Source organism: Benincasa hispida, chromosome 1, assembly GCF_009727055.1.
Source record: "Benincasa hispida cultivar B227 chromosome 1, ASM972705v1, whole genome shotgun sequence".
In the NCBI taxonomy this organism is placed as follows: Eukaryota; Viridiplantae; Streptophyta; class Magnoliopsida; order Cucurbitales; family Cucurbitaceae; genus Benincasa; species Benincasa hispida.
In genome coordinates, this window is record NC_052349.1 from 59,736,699 (window position 1) to 59,754,651 (window position 17,953).

At 36.0% G+C, this 17,953-nt stretch overlaps 1 protein-coding gene across 1 annotated transcript; it reads left to right on the top strand.

The window, feature by feature from the left end:
- The first annotated feature begins 9,356 nt into the window (after positions 1 to 9,356).
- LOC120086493 (succinate dehydrogenase [ubiquinone] flavoprotein subunit 1, mitochondrial) lies at positions 9,357 to 17,715 on the top strand. Its single transcript, XM_039043178.1, has 16 exons — positions 9,357 to 9,665; positions 10,127 to 10,294; positions 13,526 to 13,613; positions 13,924 to 14,070; positions 14,154 to 14,294; positions 14,615 to 14,700; positions 14,778 to 14,870; positions 14,958 to 15,021; positions 15,128 to 15,271; positions 15,457 to 15,644; positions 15,989 to 16,163; positions 16,302 to 16,472; positions 16,574 to 16,643; positions 16,767 to 16,887; positions 16,975 to 17,012; positions 17,240 to 17,715. The coding sequence occupies exons 1-16, from the start codon at positions 9,555 to 9,557 to the stop codon at positions 17,340 to 17,342; spliced, it is 1,908 nt and encodes a 635-aa protein (XP_038899106.1). The 5' UTR covers positions 9,357 to 9,554; the 3' UTR covers positions 17,343 to 17,715.
- The last annotated feature ends 238 nt before the right edge of the window (positions 17,716 to 17,953 follow it).

Below are 17,953 nucleotides of genomic sequence, written 5' to 3' on the forward strand. Positions count from 1 at the left end.
ATATGGAAAGGACATCCCTAAGATGTTTTTCATGTTCTGCCTTAGATTTGGAATAGACCAAAATATCATCTATAAATACGATCACGAAGTTATCAAGATAGTCCTTAAAAATTCTATTCATCAAGTCCATGAAGGCTGCTAGGGCATTCGTTAATCCAAAGGGCATCACAACGAATTCATAATCCCATATCTTGTTCATAAAGCAATCTTGGGTATATCAGACTCCTTAATTCGTAGTTGATGATATCCAGATCGTAAGTCTATTTTGGATAATACTGAGGCTCCTTGTAATTGGTCAAATAGGTCATCAATGCGTGGGAGTGGGTACTTATTCTTTATTGTCAACTTATTCAACTCCCAATAATCTATACATAAATGCATTGATCCATCATTTTTCTTAACAAATAAGACAGGTGCTCCCCATGGAGACACGCTATGGCATATAAATCCCTTATATGACAATTTTTGTAATTGTATTTTGAGTTCTTTTAATTTCGCGGATGCCATTCTATATGGTGCTTTAGATATTGGTTCAACTCCGGGAATTAGATATATACAAAATTCTATTTCTCGACTAGGTGGTAAACCTGGTAGCTCTTCTGGGAATACATCTTCAAATTCTCTTATTACAGGAATGGCCTTAATTTCATCCTTTTGGTTTCGTAAATCCATTACACTTGCTAAATATGCCCAAGCCCCATGGTTGAGCAAATGTTTAGTTTTTAAGGCTGAAATTATTTTTAGGGCTGATTGTGTATTAGAACTCGTAAACTTAAACTTGGTTCCTGTTGGAAAGGTGAATGTGACTTCTTTATTATGACAATCTATGTTTGTATAGTTTGCTGCTAACCAGCCCATACCTAGTATTATGTCAAGATCACTTATGTCTAGGATGATAAGGGTCACCCCTAGTTTATGTCCTGATACTGACAATTCACAGTTTTCTACTACTGAGTTGGCCAACATAGATACTCTAGCAGGAGTAGCTACGGATAGAATGTAGCCTAAGGGCTTTGATGTTAATTGAGCATGTTGTGCAAATGTTGCAGAGATGAATGGATGACTAGAGCCTGAATCAAATAAAGTGAAGGCATAATACTCGAGGATGGGTAATGTACCTGTAACAACTGCATCTTGATCCTCTGCCTCTTGACGTGTAACAGCAAACACCCATCCTTTACTGTTGTTGGGTAATCTTGTTACTAGTAGGCTGGGTGGTCTGGGCAGTGTAGATCTTTGGTTGATGAGCTTTGGGCAGCCTTTGCATAGTGAACCATCTGGCCCGCAGCTGAAAACACACCCCTAAGTCCGAAGACTATTCCCCTTATGGTGTTTTCCACAATTTCTACAACTTAGGATTGTGAAATCGTTTGACTCTTTACTGTTGTGACTGTAACGCCCTGAGTTGCTTTAGAGAAATTTTTGCTATGCTGTTGTGAACGATTGGAGAACGCCTTGTTGGGTGAATTTCCTTTTTTTGATTTGGCATGAATATCTCGTTCCAGAAGTTTGAGTTTTGACCAGGCAAGATCTACTTCCATGAGTAAGTGCGACTCGAGGGCAAGAGCAATACTCTTTGTTTGAAAAGTCGTAACAATACCTCGGGGAAATTGTGGCCTTTCTTTTGCTTAATCCCCAATATAAACTTTCCACCATTCTTCTCTTCTTGTTCCACCAGTAAAGGGACAAAGTGGGAAAGCGATCACAATTCATGTTCATACTCTGCTCACCTGACATGTTCTCTTGACGAGATTAAGAAAATTCCACTTCCTTTTGATATCTCACTATCAAGTGGAAATACTTGTTTGTAACAAAGCTGATTGAATTGCTGCCATTGATATAACCTTTGATTGTATCTTTGTGGATTCCCATCAGAACTTTGCATCGCCCTCTTAACATGAAAGGTGGCACAATTTACTTTCTATTTCTTCTGGATGTTCATATGGAGCCGAAAAAAGTTTATATTTCTGTTATATAATTCTCTGCTACTTAGTTGATCCACAAGATGACTCCATCAATTTGAAGGATTGAACTTCCTGAATTCTCGATGATCTTCGAAATCATTTGGTATCGTTTGGTTATTGGTGTGGTGGATGAGGTTGTGTTTCCATTACTTCATATTTTTGTATTAGTATTATTAGCGCATCTAGTGTAAGCAATCACAATTAGCGTACTGTCCATGTCTCTGATTTTTGATCCCTTGTGTATTCCACTCAGAGGTCTGCCTCGTTGTGTTGGAGCCTTTTGTCGGTGGCATCTGGACACAACATTTTATTTTCACAATAAGAAGCAATCTATTTTAATATTTTTTTTAACTCATGGCCCTTATATGTTTACTAAATTGATTACTAAATTACTCGCTTTTAAAAAATTTCCACTTACCAGCGTTTTGCATAACTGTGGCAATTACTTAACAAGCCGAACCATCAAACACCACGACTCTTCTAATTATTAGAGCCTAATTGGCTTAAATGCTCTGATACCAAACTATAACGACCGAATCCTTACATATTATGGTCCAACCGCTTACGACATGCATACTTAGACTTTTTCTATCATGAGATGAGTTTTTGGTAAAAATCTCAAAAGAACATATCTAAGATTTTATTAATTAGGTAGAAAACTATATAAAAAGTTTATTTTACAAAATATCAGGATCCATAAAACATTAGCGTAGTGATACAAAAATGCATATGCCTATAATAGTGAGCTTGATGTTTGGTCATTTGAGCGGCATCCAGTTCTGCCACCTACGCTGTGTCCTTACCTACAAAGTCTGTAAAATAGGATGAGTATATAATATACTCAGTAAGTAGTTTTCATTTAGGGTAGTGACCAAATGCACAATCACATGCAACATGTCCTAAAAACATATGATTGGGACCAAAAACATATAATAACATGTGATGGTCGGTTATGCTTCTAACGTAAATTTCTCCGCCCTAGTAGGAAGATAAGGACTTAAGCGAAAACTAACCCATCTGATGATTAGCGGGTCACGCAGTCAGTAGGGCCAGAGTCGCATCCAACATCAACCATTAGCATAAACGTAAGATTGGACTAGAAGGGTGCAACCATACATACCCTGTTAGTCCCTAGCATAAACTTGACATAGAATTGGGTCTAGAGGGGTGCAACCATACATGCCCTGCTAGCCCTAGAAGCATAACCTTTATCTAATTAAAATTTAATCTTATTTGATTGTTGTGAACAAACATAATGCATGGGTCCCTTGTCAATAAACGTATTTTAAACATGTAATGCAACATAACAATAACATAATTATGCAATATATTAAAGGTACATTATCATGAAACACTTAAAGAGAGGATGAGATAAACTACTTACCTTGACTGCGATCCTAGTTTTTCCTTATTATTCCTTATGGTTTAATCAGTAGAGTTTTCCCTCTTAAACCAGAAGGAAATTTGGGCAGCACTTCCCTTGCGTTTCCTCCTTCTAACTAACAAAATTACTTCACCTTTTCCACACGATTTTTATACTGAGTTTTGTTTGAGAATGAGTTTAACTTCCAGCCCAAAGCCTCCTATTTATAGCCGTTTCCAGCTCTTCTCTGTATGACAACTCATCCTACAAATGGCTTCTTTAAAATTACTTAGGTTTAAGAATTTCACTTAATAAGACACCTAATTTTGGCTAATGTTTGCTCTTACGTCATCAACCTTTGTTTGTATTCAATTTTAGGGTTCTCCATGTATAATCTATAAGATCGTGGCCAAATTCAACGCATAATCCACGCTTCTGTTCAAATCTCGCTCTCTTTGTTCTTAGAATCTTGCTCTCTCCAGCTTTCTCGCTGGTTTGGCTCTCGTGGCTCTCGCTCTTTCCCACTTTCTCGCTAAGAATCTCACTCTCTCCACTCTCGCTCTCTCCAATTTTCTCTCCAATCTCGCTCTCTCTGTTCTCAGAATCTCGCTCTCTCTAGCTTTCTCGCTGGTTTGGCTCTCGTGGCTCTCGCTCTCTCCCACTTTCTCGCTGAGAATCTCGATCTCTCCACTCTGCTCTCTCCAATTTTCTCTCCAATCTCGCCAATGTGGCTCTCTCCTTCTTTCTCTTCATCTTCTAATTAATCCTCCCAAATCCTGCCCCCTTATTCATTATTTTTGGATAATTAATAAATTTTTTATTATTTTTTTTTCAATTCTAAATTTTCACCCGATTTTCCTATTAAATTTATATATTTTTCATTCTTAATCATATATTTTATTTGTTTTCCTGCTTTCTAAATTAGGGTTAGGTTATTACATTTACCACCCCTTAAATAAAATTTCGTCCTGCTTAACATTTGACATTTAATTTCCTGTAGTGTATGTGTACAAATTTGGGTTGTTACATCTTCGGACTATTCTCTAGCAAGGAACCGACTTGTGGGAGTCTTCTTTTTGAAAGAGAGAGGAAACTTTTCTTAGATAATTTTTTTGGAGAATTTTTTTTAGAGAGATAGCTTTTAGACCTTCCTGTATTAATCGTAGAGTGGGAACAACTTCTCGCTTTGTCACTCATTACTCTGGCAAAAGACTTATTTTAATTTAATTAATTAATATAATTTAGTTAATTTAGTTAATTGATATAATTCAATTAAATATTTCATATTTAATTAAATAAACATTTGTATCATATTCAAATGTGCATTGCTCTCAATTAATTTGAACATTCAAATTATTCTTTCAAAACATTGATCCTTGTTAATCCATTGTGAGCTAGCAGAGGGACCTAATGGACCTACATATTATAAGCTCCAATGATGTGAGATTAATTAATTAAATTAATTAACATTCATTAATTATGGGCAAATTACTATAAACCTATAGTTGCACTTTTAAGCATTGCAAGATATGTTGCGTCCATGGATATAATCATTACACATAAGTCAATCTTTTATGAGTTATTCATAATTGCAGTTGGATTAAATGTCTATTTTACCCCTGTAATTACCTCTATGTTCTTAAGTACCACTGATCCTCTAATGAACAATTTGTTAGTTTTGTGCCATAAACTCGTGGTTTGCAGATAAATAAACAAATTTATGATTATTAATAAAATAATTATTATTTTATTTTATATCTTAATATTGCATAACTCAATCCAATAAACTAAATTTGAGGTTATTTATATAAGACTTGAACAATATGTAGCTGTCGTACAGTAGATTCCGTTCAAGTAATAACTTGAAGGGTCTATAGAAGATGGATAAAAGATTGGGTGCCTTATCCTATAGACAATGTGGTAACGACCGACTTTGTAAACGTTACAAACAATGTAATCCAAATCGTTCATTGAGAGACATGTGAGTGGGGATATCATATACAAAGAGTTTTGTATAAGACTGAACTGCAAAATAATTAATTTCTCTCTATAACTCTGTTAATTGACAAGATTATTTTTTCACAAGATGATCATATATAAATCGATCTTAATCCTAGATGAGTTATGAACTCCTACCTATAAGGACTCATCATTTGATTTGCATGGGTAAGTGTGACCTGAGTCGTCGACTCAATAAACTTACTATTTTAGGGACTTAACCGAATAGGGAACTGAAAATGTAATTTTACAAGATGGAATTCATTTCTTCCCATGTAGGGAAAGTAGATGAGTAGTTTCTTAAGTATTGACTCTTGGACTTGAACAATGGGGTCCTGCCTTCTCACTGGCCCAAGAAGAACTTAGTTTTGGTTAGATCATAAACAAATGGTTCATTAGAGGATCAGTGGTATTTAAGGATATAGAGGCAATCACAGAGGTAAAAAATGGACATTTGACCCAGCACTTAAAGAGGACCACATCCAAATGAGGGAGAACTTGAAGATATGAAAGTATGGTTAAGAAAGAGTTAAAAGGATTGAAAGTCAATACATATAGCAATAACGTGGACCTTCTTTTTAAGTGGCTCAATTATAGGAATTTCAAAGTTAAGCGTGCTTAGTTTAGAGTTTCACCTGCAACAATTGACAAGTTAATTAGTATTTGGTATATTTCAGTTTGAAACTGAAAAGTAAATTATGTTGTTTGATAAATAATGCTAAATTGTTGTGATTACTTCTTAGCAAGAATGACTAAATAGACTTTCTATCAAAAAATTGCATATTCTTTTGAAAATTTTATATATTTAAATAATTATATAACATGTTATATCATATATACTTTCAACTGAAAAATTATAAATTGGATTGGGCTGAATAATTAAAGTCGCTCGGGCCTAACCCAATTCAAACCCATGGACCAACCAAGCCAAAGTCCAACTAATTAGGCCCAAAGGCTAGACCTATGAATCAACCAAGCCCAAGCCCATGAAGCCCATCAAAGAGTCCTATAAATAGAGGAACTCTTCTCATTTCAAGCGTTAGTAATTATGCATTACAGAGAGCTTAGAGGGAATTCTCTACAATCAGAAGACTCTTTTGACTCTTGAAACTGACTACGCTTGAAGACCGAAGTCCTTTGAAGATACAAGCATTCTTCCAAGACTCGAAACTTGAAATCATCCACACGCCTCGCTTCTATACACCAAGCGCATGTATTCAATCGAGAGAAAATCAAAGGATCAAGTACTAGAGATCGAACCACATCGCATCAAATAAACATCAACATCAACACCAACTCAAGTTCAGCTCCACGAAACAAGTTTCTTCGGAAGTCTCGTGCTAGCACTAATCATCCAAGAAGATCAACAAGTCCAAAGATCAATCGTCCAAAAAGATCATCAAGCCCAAAGGTTGATCATCCAAGAAGATCATCAAGCCCAAAGGCCAATCATCCAAGAATATCAACAAGCCCAAATGCCGATCGTCCAAGAATATCAACAAGCCCAAAGGCCGATTGTCCAATAAGATGATCAAGCCCAAACGCCGATTGTCCAAGAAGATCATCAAGCCCAAACACCGATTGTCCAAAAAGATCAACAAGCCCAAAGGCCGATCATCCAATAAGATCAACAAGCCTAACGAGCGATCATCCAAGAAGATCAACAAACCCAAAGGCTGATCATCCAAGAAGATCAACAAGCCCGAAGGTCGATTTTTCAAGAAGATCAACCAGCTTAAAGACTATAATTTATTTTGAAAGCATCAAAATATTATGTATTAGAGATTGTACTCACTTTCTACAAAATTAATACAAATACAAAGTTCAAGTTCCACGAAATAAATTTCTTTTGAAATCTCGTGTGAACAACTACATCTAAAAATGTCAAAATGAAGATTGAATTGATTTTAAATGATTAATATTGTATGTCAAAATGATTTTAAACATGATAAAAATAGTTTAGACTATTTTTAAAAAAACCACTCTTGAACATGCATCGATAGCATATTATCATGTTAGTTAAGTTATGTTCATTTCGTATTAAAAAAAATGTTTGTTACATAATACATGTTTATAATTAACTTTTAGATCTACCTACATCTCTTCAAGAATGATAATATCTGTCAACACGTCGATAGCTCCGTAAATAGAAGGGTTCAACCTCCATATTTAATATCAATAAATATCTCCAACATATTTTATAAATACAGATAAAAACTTAAATATATATATATTATTTATTTATTTTAATATAAATTAAAATGTCATCTATTTACTGAATATCGATATTTTAACGAAAATATCCATCGTTATATATTTGTAAACTTGGAATATCGATATCGGTATTCTAAATATTAATCCTTGCATCTCTTCAAAAAGAATAAGGAAAAAAAGACCCCCAGGCGCACGCGGTGGATGAATGAGCCACGTGACCGGCAAATAAGAGTGCTTGCGTGAATTAATTTGGACCATTAGCTGTTTGACGTACCTGCCGTTCACCTTTTTCTCCGTGACCGCCATTTAAACCTTGCCACGTAGTGTCATTGTCCCTGTGACGCGTTAATATGGAATCTACCACTTATAATGGCATGATTTAATGTAAACAAAACTGCCTTTTCTTTTTTGGACAACGGAGAACTACTATGTTATCATGAGAACATACTTTATCTAAATTTATCTCCAAACTTTTACCTTTATTCACATTCTTAATTCGGATTTTTCAACCATGTTTCCTCGAAAAAGTTTTAAATAATAATAATAATTCTGAAAAAATAAATAAATAATAACTATTATTTTCGGAGCTTTTAAAAAATAATACATTTTAATCTTAATATCGTTTTTCCATGTTATCCATTCAATACCTAACCTATTACAACCATTTTCTATACTTTTCAAACTACAAATTATATGAAATAACACCTTGGATAAGCTAAAGTGACCATAAATTTGCAATAATTGATATTTATTTATTATTTTTTAAAGTTATAAGTTCAAATCTTTAATATCTCCCCTTGTTCCACTTAAAAAAATAGGGAACCATCATGTGCAATTTCAAAGTATTACCATAAATATTTTTTATAATGATAGTTGATCATCGTTGTGCAATTGTAGGATTTAAAAATATATATATAGAAAATTAATGTGTGTGTCTATATTTGATAAAACGTGGAATGAACGAATGGAATCACACATTTTGTTGCCCTCCTGTGTATGTGTAAATACATATATATCGTATAGTAGAAATCTTTTGTACATCGTATATCTCATAAATATCCTAAGTCTTGAATTATTTCGTTAAGAGCGTTTAGGTTTAATTTTTAAACAATTTAACATTTTCACCATTATTTCAAAATTTTCAAAATATTCAATTATTTTCTTATTTACATCATTTTCGAATTTTGACTTTTATTTATTAGTTATGATTAATATCATTAATGCATGATATTTCAATTTAATATTTATTTCATTATAGGAGATTTCTTGAACTTTTCTTTCATGTTCTTGGATGAAAATCAATCACCTCTCTACTTAGGGTCTCAAGTTTATGTTGAATATATTGGCAATATACTTGAAAATGTCAATACGTATCAAATATATTACTTAATATATAAGAAGATACGTTGTACAAATTGTTTTGTTTATGCACTTTTTAAATATATCATAATTTTTTTTAGAAAGTTCAAATATATATCGAATTTATTACCTTTTTTTCTTTAAAGCTTAAGAAACGAGAAGAAAAATTTTGGTTTTGGAAAAAAAACAATACTCTTTGAGAAAATTTGTATTCGCGATAAACCTTTTTTTTATATGTGTGTTTTGATATTATTATTATTATATACTTTTTATAAAATAAATTCTATTACGCTTTTGTGTAAAATAATAGTTGATTAACTTATTTAGGTAAAGAATAGAAAAGTTTAGATAATTATGTAATCGGACATATATAAATTACCATTATCCACATTAATATCTCAATTCTATTTATTTTCACTGAAATAAATTATTAATTTCCTACTTACGGGGCATTATTACTTATTAGTGATAGTTAGCGCAGACCGTTCCCTCCCATTCGCCTCCACCTGAGACTCGTTCCCTGGGAAAACAAACCCCAAACCAAACCCCTATTTTTCGGCCTCCGGCGAGCTTCAAGAGCGGCGGAACAGCCGTCTTCTCTTCCATTTCATCTACACAGGCGATTGCAAACGGTTGGACGGAGGTGCCGAAGCAAGATGTGGCGCTGTGTTTCTCGTGGCCTTCGCGCTTCTTCTTCTTTTTCCAGGAAATCGTCCCCCAACGATCACCTCAGATCTCAATTTTCTAGATTCTTCTCCGTCGATTCGGTATGACCATCCATCATATCTTTCTATTATTGAATATGAGCTTGAACATTCGTCTGGATCTTTGCTTTTATTATGTTTTCCTGTTTCTCGCGGTTTTCGTCTTCTTTTTCTCTTCGTCGAGGATGGCATGTGGAATGGATGAACATGCTATACTTTATCATTCTCTCGTTGTTGTTTTTATTATGTTTTTTTTCCCGTTGTATTCTTTTTTATGCCACTGTCCTGGATTGTTAGTGAACCTTTTTTTTTTTTTTCAATATTGTGTTCATTTGGCTAATTGCGTGCACAAGAGAACTTAATGTAATTCTTTTTTGCATTGGATCCATTGATTCGCTGATCGTAGCTAGCTCTGTCAAATTTCTTTCTTACGGTTCCGGTATTTGTGTTAACTTCTCTTAAAGATGGTGACTGCTGATAGGTCTTACTAAATATTAAATTATTTCTTCTTTGGCTCTTGGCAGACGGCAGGTCGCTCCTCCTACACCGTGGTTGATCACACATACGATGCGGTTGTGGTAGGCGCGGGTGGTGCAGGGCTTCGAGCTGCTATAGGATTGTCAGAGCATGGATTTAATACTGCTTGCATTACTAAGCTTTTCCCAACTCGTTCTCACACGGTCGCTGCTCAGGTACATGAATTCGGACTTATAGTAACTTGCTGTATGGTGGGAATGCTATTTTTCCTCACTATTTCGGTTAAAACGTCTTGTTTCTCAGACTTAGATGGTTTCGACTCTGGCCCTCCCCTTCATGTGGGTTATTTTTGGTTTTCTCCTACACGGAAAACTAAAAACTTTATCATCGAAGTTTGAATGTCACATTTTATTATTTAGGTGATTGATGATGCCCAAAACGCCCAACCCAGGCCCTGATCCCTCCAAAATCCCCAACGATGCCTCATCACTAGCACAACTTTGTGCTATTAACCAACAGGAGTTCACTTTCTCTCATCTTTCATTGGTTGGCCTTCCAGCCCAAATCAACTCCCTTGAAGAACAGAGCATTCAGACTGAAAAGCTGCATTGGACAGAGGCTGGTTTGGCAACTTGTTTTGGGGCACAAGCCAGTCTTGCAGTCCTCCACATGTCTTAACCCCCCCTCCCCAACCAAGTAGTAGAATCTAGAAACTTGGCTGAGGGCTGTGGACCTTTGCATTGTCTCTCCATTCAACATGGATGAGCATACCTCTCTTTATTGGATACTTAACTTGGTCTAGTTTTGGTGCTGAGCAATACCTTTCTTTACTGGATAGATTTTTGCTCACCAACAAGTGCCTTAGCAAATTTGGTTTAACTCATCTTACGTTTCTTGATAGTCACTTCAGACCATCATCCTTTGGCCTCATCTTTTCGAGATATTCCTTGGGGACCTCGTCCTTTTTCGGTTTGAGAATTCTTGGCTGCAACATTAATCTTTCTGTGAGGTTTTAGATATGGTGGCATCGGAATCCAATTCAAGGCTGGTTGGGACATGGGTTTATGAAGAAATGGAAAGGCTTGAAAGTTGAGCTTCTAAACTGAAACAAGTCCCAACATGTCATGGCTTCTTGACTCCCTCCTCTTATATCCCAATTGAAAGCTTTGGACAATGCAGAGGTTAGTGGTTTATTAACAACTAGTTAGGAGACTTGCTATTCCCTCAAGGGAAAATATCAAAGATCTAACAGGCCAAGACATTTATTGACATTAGCGTTGTAAATTGAAATGGTTCAAGGATGGTGGTGAAAGTACAAAATTTTTCCATCGTATGTTGCTGCTTGCAAAAGGGAGAATTCGATGTTAGAGGTTCTTGATAGGGTTGGTATCAGCTTATTCACTTCATGGGATATTGAGAATGAATTAATTGATTTCTTCCAAAAATTGTTCACCAAGGATTATCATCCTGATTCCTTGTTAACGCTATTAAACAAGATGAGATGGTGATGCTTCATGATTTTGGAATTATTAATGTGGCACTGAATGAAACCTTTATCTATCTAATTCTGAAGCGCATTGATTCCAAATCTGTCACTGATCATCGCCCGATCAGTCTCATTATGTGTGCATACAAGATTAATCATGGAGGCTTCTTTAATGGCCAATGAATTGGTTGATGATTGTAATCTCTCCCAAGAAGGGTGTGGTTCTAAAATTTGACCCCGAGAAAACTTTTGGTAAAGTTGATTGAGATTTCCTGGATGTTATTCTTCATGCAAAAGGTTTTGGTTTAACTTAGAAAAAATGGATTTGTGGCTGTATCTCAAGCGTGCACTAGTTGATTACCATTAATTGTAAACCTGGAGGTTAAGTCATTCCTTCTCGGGGCATTCATCAAGATGATTGCTTTCCCCTTTTCTCTTCATTTTGATCACTGACTGTCTTAGCAACATACTAATATCTCATAGTGCTCAGTTGGGGAAGATTGCAACCCATCCCTATGCTTGTCAATTTTAATTAAATCACTTGCAATTTGTGGGTATACGCCGTTGTTTTCTACTTTTGATTTGGAAGCTTTGAAACATCTTTTTAATATTTTGAAAATCTTTGAGTTGGCTTCTAGTTTGAATATTAATCTAAGAGTGTGTTGTTGGGGATCCACCTTGATGATGCAAAACGGATTGGTTGTTGACAGATTTTGGTTGTAAACTGGGATAATGGCCTTCCACCTATGTTGGTCTTCCCTTAGAGGGCAATTCAAAGAACACATCGTTGTGGCAATTTGTTTTAGAGAAAATTCAGCGCATGCTGCGTGGTTGGAAATATTCATTTATTTGAAGAGGAGGTAGGCATACCCTTATCCAAGCTACATTATCTAGTATGTCGATATATTGCATGTTATTTAAACGTCCAAGAAAGACTTCCAATTCTTTGATTTCTTTCGAGAAGGTTCTGGAGGAGAAGGTCGAATGCTTACTGTTAAATGGAAAATAACATGGCTCCTAAACGGATGGGGGTATTGGCATCAACAACTTTCAACATTGGAATTTGGCTCTTTTGACAAAATGGATTTGGAGATTTTTAAACGAGGAGATATTATGTGGCACAAACTTATTGCTGCAAATTATTACGACTTTGAGATTGATTGTGTTTGGCCACATCTCATTCTAAGAAGCGCTTATGAGTTGCCTTGGTGTCATATTTGCTCTATTTTGTATCTTGTTGAGCACCATGCCTGTCCGTTGTCTTGGTAATGGCAGGCCGATTTCATTTTGGCATGATTCTTGGTTGAGCTAAGAAGTTATTGATACAACCTTCCCTTGTCTTTTTCGACTCATTTCTCAGCCAAATAGTACAGTTGTTGACGTCTAGATTCTTTCTACTACTGCCTGGGATTTGAGCCTTTGTCAGAATCTTAATGATTTGAAAACATCCGATGGGCCAATATCTCATCCTCTCTCTTCCATTAGGTTGATGAACATTGACCACTGTGTTTTTCTTTTTCTTCATTTTTTTTATTACATATATGTGAGTCATTAATATTGACTGGTTGGTTGAGATTCTCAGAAGTTCGAACTTTAGGAATAGAGGCAAGGTTTTATGGTCTATGGCAGTCAAGACTCTTATTTGGAATCTTTAGTTTGAAAGGAATCGTCTTATTTTTTAGGATAAGTGTTCATCTTTTGTATTTTTGGTAACAACACTCGATTCCTTGCTTCTTGGTGTTGTATGAAAAACAGGAAATTCTTTTGTAATTATAGCTTGTCCATGTTTCAGATTAATTGGAAAGCTCTTCTCTTCCCTTGCCTTTAGGCTGTTTTGTTTTGGGCTTTTTTGTGCAAAATATACTTCCTGTTTCTTATATATATATATATACACACACCTTGAAATGTTTACTCTCTTCTGTTATAATGTGACTTAATATGCAGTTCAATTGGTTTATAGGGAGGAATAAATGCTGCACTGGGAAACATGACTGAGGATGATTGGAGGTGGCACATGTATGACACTGTCAAGGGGAGTGATTGGCTCGGTATGCATTTAGAACTTTGGGTAAATTGAAAAACTTTTCATGTAATGTGATGCCGACGATATCAATAGTAACTAGCACAAAAACACAAATCAGGATGCTTGTGGCCTCTTACTCTGCCAATACAGAGCTAGTAACAAATTTTCTATATGGTGCACTTGTATGTGCTTACGTTGCACATATTTGCTGTTCCTAAATGATTTAGAACTTGTAGGGCGCAAGAAAAAATCTATTGTATTTCTATGTATAAGTCATAGACTCGCAATATTTGTACATTAAAATTCTTGACCTGTATGGTTTTCATGTTCTATAGGTGATCAGGATGCCATCCAATATATGTGTAGAGAAGCACCAAAAGCAGTTATTGAGCTTGAGAATTATGGGCTTCCGTTTTCTCGTACTGAAGATGGAAAAATATATCAACGTGCATTTGGTGGTCAGAGCCTTGACTTTGGAAAGGGTAACAATTCATATTATATGTCCTCATTGCCATGCTGGTCTTCTTGTCTTCAATTATTTACGTTTACATTGTCATCATTGCAGGTGGCCAGGCATATCGTTGTGCATGTGCTGCTGACCGAACGGGGCATGCTTTATTGCATACTCTCTATGGCCAGGCTATGAAGCATAACACACAGTTTTTTGTGGAATATTTTGCTTTGGATCTATTAATGGATAGTGATGGTATATAAACTCCACTTTTCTTAAATTTTATCCAATATTATTGACCTTTCCACTCATTTTTTTTTAATTTTGATGATTAGAGTACGAATTTTGTACTCGTGCACTAGCATGTCATAAGATAAATCTCAATTCTTGTAGTTGCTTCTTTCTGCATTTTTCTGTAGAAATTTTTTAATTGGATGATTAGTTTATGGTTGTTCTATACTTTTTATTAGGTTAATGGGATTTGATGCACAATGTCTTCCTTCCTATCTGGTTCACAGTACATTTTAAGATAAGTCTTACATTGGTTACCTTTACCTCTGATATTGGCATTCCAGGTAGCTGCCAGGGAGTGATAGCATTGAATATGGAGGATGGCACACTACATCGGTTCCAAGCTGCATCAACAATTTTGGCTACTGGGGTACTGTTTGCCATGACAATGATGATCACATTATATGAACTGAAAAATTATGTAAAAATAACTCTTGCTTTTCTCAGGGTTATGGCAGAACATATTTCTCTGCAACCTCTGCTCATACATGCACTGGAGATGGAAATGCCATGGTTGCACGAGCGGGGCTTCCACTTGAGGTTAATTTTCTCCTTTTCTTGATTTTGTAAGGTTTTGGATAATTTCCCAAGCCCTTTTTTCAACTTTTCTTTCCCTTGCCTGCGCAGGATTTGGAGTTTGTGCAATTTCATCCAACGGGAATATATGGTGCTGGGTGCCTTATTACTGAAGGTCTGAACCACAAGTTTGAATAATAATCTTCTTACGGCTGTTCTTTTTCCCTCTACATGGATGTATTACTAATTTAAATGCAATTATTTTTTTCTATAAAAATTAGGATCTCGTGGTGAAGGTGGCATTCTTAGAAACAGTGAAGGTGAGCGCTTTATGGAACGATATGCCCCGACAGCAAAGGATCTTGCATCAAGGGATGTTGTCTCAAGATCCATGACTATGGAAATTCGGGAGGGTCGCGGTGTGGGTAAGAACCTTTTATCCCATCTAGAGTTAAATAGCTGCATCCATGAACTTTCTCCCAGCTAATAAGGCACGGTCAAGTTGATTCAGGGCATCAGAACAAAGTAACTGTTTGGGAGGAAACTGAGTTGTTCTTTTCCTGATTTAATATCCTTCTTTGGCAACTAAATTGATGATGGCTTTTAACAGGACCACTGAAGGACCACATCTATCTTCATTTAAATCACTTGCCCCCTGATGTACTGAAGGAGAGACTTCCGGGTATCTCAGAAACTGCTGCCATTTTTGCTGGCGTTGATGTTACCAAAGAACCCATTCCAGTCTTACCTACAGTGCATTATAATATGGGTGGAATTCCCACGAATCATCATGGAGAGGTATGCATGAAAATGTAACCCTGTAGTGTACTTTATTCTTTTCTCATCGAAAACGAAAATGCATCCCTAAAGTTTTGATATTATGGATAGTTAGTGTAATAATTAATTTACAGCTAGATACAACCGGTGTATTTCTGTTAGTTTTATATAAACAGTGTGCAGAGAAGACCACTAAAGATTGTTTTTGATGAATTAATCTTTTACAAAGACTAATTATTTGACAAGTGAAAAAGTTGGGAGTTAAAAAAATGCCAGGAAGGTTCCCCCTCTAACGAGACAGTAGAATTCTGAATGTCCTCTCTTTTTTCTTCCTGCTCTTCATGTGTAAATTTGTTGTGTATCAGGTAGTTACAATCAAGGGAAATGATCCAGATGCCGTTGTTCCAGGATTGATGGCTGCTGGGGAGGCAGCTTGTGCCTCAGTTCATGGAGCCAATAGGCTTGGCGCAAATTCGCTTTTGGACATTGTTGTCTTTGGACGAGCTTGTGCAAATAGGGTAGCAGAGATTGGTAGACCAGGTAAAAGTTTGTTGTTTGTTTGTTTTGGTTCTTTTTAAAAAAAGAAAGGAAAATTAACGATGAACCCACAACCTAATCCAACCAATAACAATAAGATTTTTTTTTATAATGCTAAATAATTATTTGGGCAAGTTTTAGGGGCAACGCAAAAGCCGTTGGAAAAAGATGCTGGTGAGAAGACTATTGCATGGCTAGACAAATTGAGAAACTCAAATGGTTCACTCCCCACCTCAGAGATTCGGTTGAACATGCAACGTATTATGCAAAACAATGCTGCTGTTTTCCGAACACAGGAGACCTTGGAAGAAGGTAGCCAAACCGAACAGAGAGTTTGAATTAAAAACTTCTATACTGTCTACAACTCGGCCTCAATTTCTCTTCACTTTTGTTATTGTCTTCTGCTTCTGTAGGTTGCAAATTAATTGACAAGGCCTGGGAGAGTTTCCATGATGTGAAGGTTAAGGACAGGAGTTTAATATGGTAATGGGATCATGGTGTTTCTCTGCCTTTCTTTCTTTATTAGTTTTAAGTATCATTATAATTATGGAGTTTAAGTGCTGAATTCTTTCGAGGATTGATCTAAGGTTGTTATTGGTTGAGCAGGAACACTGATTTGATAGAGACAATTGAATTGGAAAATCTTTTGATAAATGCATGTATTACCATGCACTCTGCTGAAGCCAGGAAAGAGAGCAGAGGAGCACACGCTCGGGAAGATTTCACAGTTAGTTTTATTTATTTCTGTAATTAATAGTAACACAACTCTTTCCTATGACTTCTATATATTAACTTTGTTTATCTGGTTATGCAGAAAAGAGATGATGAGAACTGGATGAAGCACACACTGGGGTAACTCTCATGTCTGACACTTGGAGAGAACATAAGATTGATTCCCTTTTTAGTTAACAAGACCGTATCTTATTCTTAGTCACCTTTTCATGTCTTGGGGCTCCTGGTCCATCATTGCCCTCGAGCTCAACTAGATCGACAGAAATAAATCTCTATTACTTGTCTGTTCGTGTGACTTCGATAAATTAACATCTGCTGAATGTTTGATAATGTGATTGAATTTGCAGATTCTGGGAGAATGAGAAGGTCCGGCTGGACTATAGGCCAGTGCACATGAACACATTGGACGATGAGGTCGAAACATTCCCTCCCAAGGCTCGTGTATACTGATGGTTTGATCATAAAAAATTCCGGTGATTTATTTTACAATAATAGATGGCAGAAGACTGCAATAATTCACTGTGGGTGGGTAAGCCATGCGGATGGTAGCTATTTAAAATTTGGTAGTATCTGCAATTTTAAGCTGGTCGTTTTTATGCTTACAAGTAAATTATATCATTGAGCTCTAGCATAAATTCGATCTGCGGGCCAGAGATGCCTCGTCTTTTTATATATTCTTTCTTTTTCTTTTCCATGGCCTACCACATGATATTACTGATTTGAAAGGAGATGGACGTTTATGAGCTGCAACAATGTATCAAATTCAAGTAGGAGATTTCCCCTTTTTTCACTCAATAAAGTGTTTTGAGGTAAACTTTTCTGAGTTTTTTCCGAGTCTAGTTGGTTGATTATTCTTGAAATTTTCATTAACGGTGACTGCATAGTTACAAATATACCAACGAGATTGTAGTTGGTTTGGAAGTATCAATCGATCGGAGTCCCAAATCGTCGATCCTAGTCATAATTGCTTAAGCCAAAATGTCAAACACCAATAGTTTTCAGCACCACTGTTTCTGATTTAAAGTTGGATTTATCATATCTGCCAAGTTGGGGTGTCTTGT